The sequence below is a fragment of the Acipenser ruthenus genome, chromosome 6 (genome assembly GCF_902713425.1).
Source record: "Acipenser ruthenus chromosome 6, fAciRut3.2 maternal haplotype, whole genome shotgun sequence".
NCBI classification, from domain to species: domain Eukaryota; kingdom Metazoa; phylum Chordata; class Actinopteri; order Acipenseriformes; family Acipenseridae; genus Acipenser; species Acipenser ruthenus.
This window is the reverse complement of record NC_081194.1, coordinates 32,944,115-32,952,645: the sequence shown is the minus strand read 5'-3', so window position 1 is coordinate 32,952,645 and position 8,531 is coordinate 32,944,115. Positions and strand designations below refer to the sequence as shown.

At 37.0% G+C, this 8,531-nt stretch overlaps 1 protein-coding gene across 11 annotated transcripts in view; it reads left to right on the top strand.

The window, feature by feature from the left end:
• Positions 1–1,111: 1,111 nt before the first annotated feature.
• The window catches only part of LOC117411154 (serine/threonine-protein kinase MRCK alpha-like), a 211,969-nt gene continuing 204,549 nt past the window's right edge, over positions 1,112–8,531 (top strand). For 6 of the 11 annotated variants that reach the window (XM_059025342.1, XM_059025341.1, XM_034018371.3 and 3 more), the window contains exon 1: positions 1,112–2,137. In XM_059025342.1, coding sequence (XP_058881325.1) covers positions 1,960–2,137 — 178 coding nt within the window. In that variant the 5' untranslated portion in view covers positions 1,112–1,959. The remainder of the gene's footprint in view (positions 2,138–8,531) is intronic. The other 5 variants (XM_059025343.1, XM_034018372.3, XM_034018367.3 and 2 more) reach the window with 2 other exon arrangements.

Below are 8,531 nucleotides of genomic sequence, written 5' to 3'. Positions count from 1 at the left end.
TCGACTATTGAATTCTCCCCTTTGACGGTCACATGACTACCCAGCTCCTAGTCAAAAGCTGTAGAAATAGATACAACGATTTACGCGGATCCCTCAAATGACCCCTAGAGGGCGATACAACATAAGAAAATAATCGCTGTGACTACAGAACAGCGGTTTTAGCAGTAGAAATGGCCATTATTTTCAGAACCAAATAAGTGCACAGTCACTTAAGATGTCTCTTTATATAAATGACTTTTTCGGCGAGCAGAAACACCAGAACTTCCAGGGCGATTTCAGCTCTCTGATTGGTCCATAGTCAATGCACTGCTTCAGCTGCTGAGCAATCGAGCGCTCTGGTGTTGTCTCAGTAGGCGAGCTAACGCTCAACTCCAGCCAATTGTTTTCAGCCCGTCAGCGGGTTGAACTTGAACTCCATGAAAACAACACATGGGGGAGAACACACATTTGAGTTTTTGATTAGAAACAACGATCTCTGCATTTATACTTAAGTAGTAGTTTTTTAAATAAATGCATTGCTGCGTAAAGGTGTGTATGACGTAATCTTTTAAACACAGAGGATTTAAACAACTAATAGCCATTGCATGTCTTGTATGTTTTTTACATGTACTTGGGACCCCCACGTAAGTCACATTTTCGTACAAATATAAAATACATTGTACATTCACTTTATCACGTCACCGTTACGCACACAATAAGTTTTCTCAATGACTAAATTAAAAATAATAATTATAATAATAAATTTGAAAACTCCAAATTTGAGAGACACAAAACATGTCTCCTAAATTTTACTTAGGCCTCCAATCAATAAATAAGAATATCAGTAACCAGGAATGTCACATGGGAATATTGGATTTTTAGCAGAAATATGTCAGAGCTGTTTGGAATACCATGTTAGTTTAATATATTGCTCAGGGAATTAAGTTTGTACACAGAATATATTTTACAGAACAAATAATGCAATTCCCAATAGATATGCCAGTTAAGAATCCCAATTTAATAATAGCATTACAAATCCCCAAAACTGTGAATCTCTATCACAGTTCTATCGAACCTTGAAGTATGCCAGTTTCTAATAGTGTTCTCGACCTAATAGTATTCCCATTTACAATCCCATTGATCCCTCCAGACCCCCAGTATCCCTGCATTCCTTGGTGCAGCAGCTGCTGTATCGGCCGCCATGTTGGTCTCGGTTTTGCCCGCAGCCCGTGAGACAGCAGTAGCAGCCAGGAACAGCAGAGAGACGGAGAGAGAGAGAGAGCGAGAGCGAGAGAGAGAGAGAGAGAGGGCGAGCGAGCGCTAGATAGATAGATAGATAGGTAGGTAGGTAGGTAGAGAGAGAGGGATGCGCAAAAACATCCAAAACAACCCACAAACATCATAGAATCTGACGCAGAAGCAGCACGGATGCAACATTTACAACATGAAAATTCCTTATTAACCGTCATTTCAAATGGGAGAGTTTTTGGAATGAGAGAAAATGCAGATGGAACATTAGGGCTTTCACTGTTTTACAGAGGAGCGGTTTCGTTTTTTTATATTGCAGATTTGCCATATATGCATTTTTTTGTGCTGCAATCTTGAAAACAGAGTAAGATCATGGGAGGACCTTTTTAATTGTTTTTGTCATGGGTCAGGGGTGAATTTCATGGGATTTGTAGCGCGTTTAGAATTAGGGAAGATCATTTGAATGCGAAGGGAAATACTGTTGCAAGCCTGTTCGTGTTGGGTTTGAGAGTTTTTATTATTTTACTGTAAAATGCCGAAGTTGTACACCCCCTGTATTTTTAAATTATATTTTTAAAATGATTCATTTTGAACTGTAAAAGAAAAGATTATAGGAATAGGTTAAATATACTGTAACAAGAACCAGAGACCTGCATCGTTTGTTGACATTTTCGTCTGGATTTTTGTATCATTCTTTTACATTTCTAAACATACCCAATCACATTTTTAAAAATGTCTGGGGAGGTTCGTTTGAAGAAACTGGAAAAATTGATTTTGGATGGGCCAGCTCGGTCGAATGGTCAGTGCTTCAGTGTGGAGACATTGCTGGATATCCTAATTTGTCTCTATGATGAATGTAACAATTCCCCTCTAAGGAGAGAGAAAAATGTGTTGGATTTTCTGGATTGGGGTAAGTCTTTATTTATGCATTTCTCCAACTCCGATATTTTATACCCCCTGTTGTTCTGTATTTGTGTTAACCCTACCCCCACTGCTGACCGGATTTTGAGGGAGTATCCTTAAATGCTCACCCTTGAATGTGTTAACCCAACTCTCCGGTTATCCTTTATGTGATGCACTGTGCTGTAAACGGCTACATTGTAATACTATAAACATACAGAGTAGATTTTCTTTAATTGAAACATTATAACGGACTGGCTCAATCAAGCCATTTGTGTTTCTTTTTTGGAGATGTTATTTTATTGGGCCATCGCCAGGCACCCTTCAGCTGTTAACCTTCGGCATACTGTATCGCTTAAGGCCATGTAAAATAAATCTGTATTAGTTAATCCGGTGAAGTAATTTTACCTTTTTTCTGTTTATCGTGGCCGTGATAAATCAGAGGTCCGTTGAGGACATGCGGTTTATATGGCCTATTTTTTGTTACATAACTTGCATTATTGAGAAGACAGGAGTATTGAAAAATGACATCACCATGACATTTCAGGTATAGCCTCTTACCCCCTACAGGTGGTGACAGATGGCAGCCGTGACATTAATTGATGACGGTTTCTTTATCCATTTCAATACTGAAATCTTTACTATATTTTTGAATGTTTAACACAGCGTGCATCTATATATGGTTATTATTACATATTCTAAATTAATATTACATGATTACATTGCATATCGTTTAAATTAAGTTTAACGTTAACGTTTTTTATGTTAAGTCATCTAACATGACAGGCGCTCCTGAGAACCATTCAGTTGCTAACCATTCTGCGTGCCAGTTTAATCAGGAGATCAACACTGGTTTAACCCATTGAAAGGCTTTATAATTTAAGTGTTGATTATTTCTGGGTTGATTTCCTGGATTCAGTATCATGAATAAGGGTTGTTTTGGATTTAAGAATTGTTTAAAAGACTTATGAACCAACTGAGATGTCATACACTCAGTCTTGCTATTACCCATGTTCTATAACTAGGTGGAGATGAAGCACAAGTAGGTTAAGTGACTAGCACAATGTTGTACAGTGGCCTCATTGGAGTTTTTCACTACAATTGTGTGGGTTTGCAGGTGCATTGGTAAAATGATTCCTGTTGGCATTCAAACTGATTCAAACTTTTGGAATGTGGTTAATTTGCTGTAAACCACAGGCCATAAAATCATCCTGTCATCATCTGTTATATGGGTGATTCACAAAGATGTTTGTTTTTAAGCTAGCCGTGTTGCTTTACAATTAAGATGATCTCCATTAAGATATTGGTAAGCAGGTCAACATTCTGAATAGCCTGCACTGTGGTTGGGCAGGTAGATCATAGTCAGGAAGCCAATTAAGCTAGTTAGTAAGCCAGAGGGTAATGATTGAAAAAACAAGCTGTAAAGATACCTCTTGTGATATACAACAGAATACTAGTTTTAAATTAGTTTTAAAACCAGTGCAAATTCTATATGCCAGTTATACTACATACATATTCAGCTATATGTATGTAGTATGGGCAGCAGTGTGGAGTAGTGGTTAGGGCTCTGGACTCTTGACCGGAGGGTTGTGGGTTCAATCCCAGGTGGGGGACACTGCTGCTGTACCCTTGAGCAAGGTACTTTACCTTGATTGCTCCAGTAAAAACCCAACTGTATAAATGGGTAATTGTATGTAAAAATAATGTGTAAAAAAATAATGTAATTGTATGTAAAAATAATGTGATATCTTGTAACAATTGTAAGTCGCCCTGGATAAGGGCGTCTGCTAAGAAAAAAAATAAAATAATAATCATATGTGGTTGGTACTTTGTCAAAGACCGGTGGACTGTTATGTAATGCATTTCAGGTTTACATTACTATTTCTGTAAATTAGCAAGCCCTGGCAGTGTAGCTGTTTGTCAGACTGCAATACTTAATCTAGAACAGTAAAAACTTAGCAAACCTGAGTGTATTGTACAAAACATCCTGGTAACTATCTCAGGATCTGGATGGTTTAATTCGTTCAATTATGCAATTTAGAAAAGAGTTTGGAACAAAGACCAGGACTGCAAGTACAGAAAAGAAAAGCCAGAGCACTTCTTATGTTTTTTAGAGGACAGATCTCAAACCCCAGTGCACTAGGTTAGCCATTTTGAAAAGGTCTTTTGAAACAGACTTTAAAGTTATATGTATAAAAAGTTGTCGGGTGTTAACAATGAAAAGAAAAATTATTTAAACAGTTGTAGCAACACTTTGGAACGTATAACGCTATATCTTTTGGAGCCCCACTGCTTACTCTTTAAGGGTGTCCTGGCACTTGTTTGTTGGAGGCAAGCATGTAGGCTGGCATTGTAAATAGAGTGGAAGGCCGTTGTTCTGTGTACCACAAAGTTGCGCACTACAGAATCTCGGAAATGTTATTGGAGTGAAGGTCTGTTTTTGCAGTCTATGCAATATCACTTCACAAACATTTACTTCAGTACACATTTATAACTTTTTCTCATTCTATAAATATTAATCTGATCACTGAACCAGGATTTTTTAACAAGCCAGCCAAGCGCTTGTTCTACAAACGTGTGTTAACATTACATTTTCCTTATAAGGGTTTGGACTTTAAATCCTGACATAACAAATATTGATTTGTTTAGATGGGAGATATTTAACTTCAACTGCATCTTTCTTTATTTAACACATCAATAACTCCTTTCATCTCAATTCCCCCTTCTGACCCCCCTTTAGTCAGTTTTCCTATTGCTAATTATTTGTTACAAGTAACTATTGGACTAGTAGTGAATTTAATGGTCCACAGATATAATTTTGCCCTGGTTCTTGGCATTTCTAACATTTGCAGGATCATACGGTATGACTACATGAATCAAGTACAAAAATGTATTTTTGTTTACGACTGTAAGTCGCCCTGGATAAGGACGTCTGCTAAGAAATAAATAATAATAATAATGTACAATGGTCATTTTTTAAATTTAATTTGGTACAGCATGTTGAACTCATAATGTTGTAAATAATCCCAATCTCCACACACTACTCCCCAAACAAAAGAGCATGGTTGCAGATGGCTTAGTCCCTAATCTTCTTGGCCACCTTGCTGTCTGCATGGCCAGCAATGCTGTACATTAATTGTAGCTATGGCCCAAAAAACTAGAAACACAATTTAGGTATTTTATTTAACATCATCTAAACTACAAAATAATTTCTCAAAAGTCTACTGGAAGCAATAATATTAGTACAGTATTTGATGTTAGATTTCAAAATGTCACAGTTTTAAATGTTGTCGGTTTTTTAAGTATATGGAAAACTACAAAGCAGTATGCAATTCAATATGTTAACATATCATTATTCATCAGGTTTCATTCGACTTTATGAAGAAAAATTAATTCTATAGGGTGATGTAAAACTTTGGCCATAGCTGTTTTGCAGGAAGTCTAAGAAAATGCGTGCAGGACACAGTGATTGTTTTAGAAAACAATCTGAAAGTCGCTTTCTTTGTGCTTATGTTTATTAATGTATTATTTTCTCTGACAAAATGGCACTTTCAAACAGGCCGGCCCAGGTTGTGATACTCGATTAATATATGCTAAAGAATGTCTCTAGATGTAATGTAAAATGCATGTATGTTTGTAGAGGAGTGGGAGGGGCGAGGTGGGTATCGTCATTGGTAAGGCTGGTTAGTGACAGGAGAGAGACTCTGACATGGAGAGCTGCTGTCAAAGCGCTTAAACGCACGTTTTTTATTGACAGCAAGCAAAAACAAAGAAACAAGGCACAGGGGCCAAAGTAAAAAGTTTCAAACAAAACAATACAGGTCCAAAACTCAGTTCACCAACTCACCCTAAACTCCTCCCCCAAACAAAGGATTTTGGTCCTCCTTTATACCATGTGGTGGGGACTTGATTGATGATCAGTTATTCAATTGACACCCAGCCACATTCCCCACGTCGATTCAGCAGGGATGGAATTAAACCCATCCCTGCCAAACTTAGATTATAACATATACTATTTATAAGTGCAGGGCTTCTGCCCTTTCACAGGGAGGCTCCATTATATAATTATAATAGTGAATGGCTTGGGTGGACAGAGCACTCCGATTGTCTAAAGAAGATGCGCACTGGTTGGATCTCTCACTCCATCATCAGGGCTCTCCAAAACTTTTTCCCATTGAGGGTCCAGGATATGAATATGACTGAGGACATTTGGGGGATCCCAATAAAATACAAAGTCTTAATGTTATGGTACACAAATCTTTTATTTTAGTTTTGAAATTTGTTTAACAATAAGAAACAAACACTAAAATCCACAAACCGATATTTTTTTTCTAAATAAATGAACAAAGAACAAAACAGCATAGCAATAATATCCACACAAGCAAAATTCAAAATTTCTAATCAATCAGGGTTTCCCCTGAGACTTATATTTTTGTAGTCACTAGTGACTAACCCTTTCATTAAACTTTAGTCACTGGATAAATTCAGTAGTCCAGGGGTCTCCAGCCCTGGTCCTGGAGAGCTACTGGGTCTTCTGGTTTTTGTTTCAGCCAAGCTCCCAGTTACTTAATTGCACCCACTATTGGCTTAATTAGTCAAGATTAACATGTGTTCCAGATCATTAGCCATTGATGACATATACACCTATAAAACTTGAAGATTGGGGCTCTCCAGGGCCAGGATCACTACTGGTACAAAACTCCACAGTCCTCAAGGGGTGTTACACATCCTGTTTTTATTCCACCTGTACCTTAAATTACTATTATATAGATAGATATACAGGTATATTGTAAATACTCTGTTGTGTAATACATTACTCATTCATCCTCACAGAATATATTTTGTTTTCTTGTTTATTTTGCAACTTTTGCAATTATTTTGCAATATAACATGGCAGTAAAACACATAACATGCACTAAAAAAAAAGAGATTTCTAGTATAATTTGTATAGCCTATCAAGTGCTTTTCATATAAAAAATAACCATATTAATTTCAAGTTTTCTTTCTCTAAATAACATGCAATATATTACAATTGTTACAAGGCAATAACTAAAATCATATTTAAAAAATGTGTGTGGTATAGAGTAACATTCCATTCCTTTCTAATATAGTCATACGTTTACCTATTTTCTGACAATACAAATTTATTTTCAATAATTTAAAAAATCTAGACATTAGACTTTTGATAAAATATATAACATTTGTTTTGAAAAATACACATGTACTGTCTGGCACAATATACATTTGTTTCACCTTTCCAACACTGAACAGGATTTTCAGCAGCTCTGCGATACATTCCAACCATAACCCTGAGCTTTTTGTCACTGCAACAATATTGGAAAGCCTTCTCAAAGGTAAATTCAGAAATGTTGTCAAGATCTGGCGTGTCCACAGACATTTGCATTAGTAGGTTTACACGTGTCACTAAGCTGATTTCTTGTTTTTATTACACTGTAGCGGCTGAAACCATGCTCGCATTCAACTGTTGACATTGGTACTACATTTACAATGGAGGCAATTTTAATTATGCAGGGAAAGCTAGTTTTTTCAATGTTGCTGCAAATGTAGTTTTTCTGAAACTATCATTTAACATGGCTTCCACTGTTTTCCACTCACATAGTATGTCATTTTCACTCAGAGACTCAAACAACTGCTTTGAAAAAGCAGCACAAATATTTACAAGTTCACTTTCCCTGTAGGCGAGAAATTCACTTGTTACTGGTGCAGGTAAATGTCTTGGGTCAAATACTGAAAACGTAGAGAAATTACAGAGATTGTGTTTTGGAAATGTAGCCCTGTGGTCTTGACTGTATTTAAGTGACCAGACCATTCAAAGCTACCATTTGGTTCAGCTGGTACAGTGGATTCAAAGTTTTTTCCTGGCACTACCTTCAATTCCTCTGAAGCTGACAATGTTGATGAAATGGCTATGCTAACATAGCTAAAGTCTATATACATTGTTTTTGAAATGTGTGACACATACGTCAGCAATGAAATGAAGAACAGCTAAGAAGTGATACGTTCTAACTGACCTCAGAAGTCCACTTGCAAGAACATTACCAGGCTGCTGCTTATCCTCCATTAATGTTGCTACGAGGGCGTCTTAAGTTTTGAGTCTTTCTGGGCTATTGCTGTATGTAGTATTTATATATCAATCCAAATATCTCTTGAAATGTGGTAAGATAATTTACACCATGACTAGCTTGGCATACAGCCAAAGACAAACGATGTGCAATGCATGATTGGACACACAGCCTTCAATTTTTGAACAACCTCCCTCAATCTTCCGGTCATCACTGATGCACCATCAGTGACTATGGACACACATTTCTTTAGGTCAAGATTGCACTCCTTAAACACTTCAACTTTATTGTATGTATGTTCAGCTGTTCCGCCACCTTCAA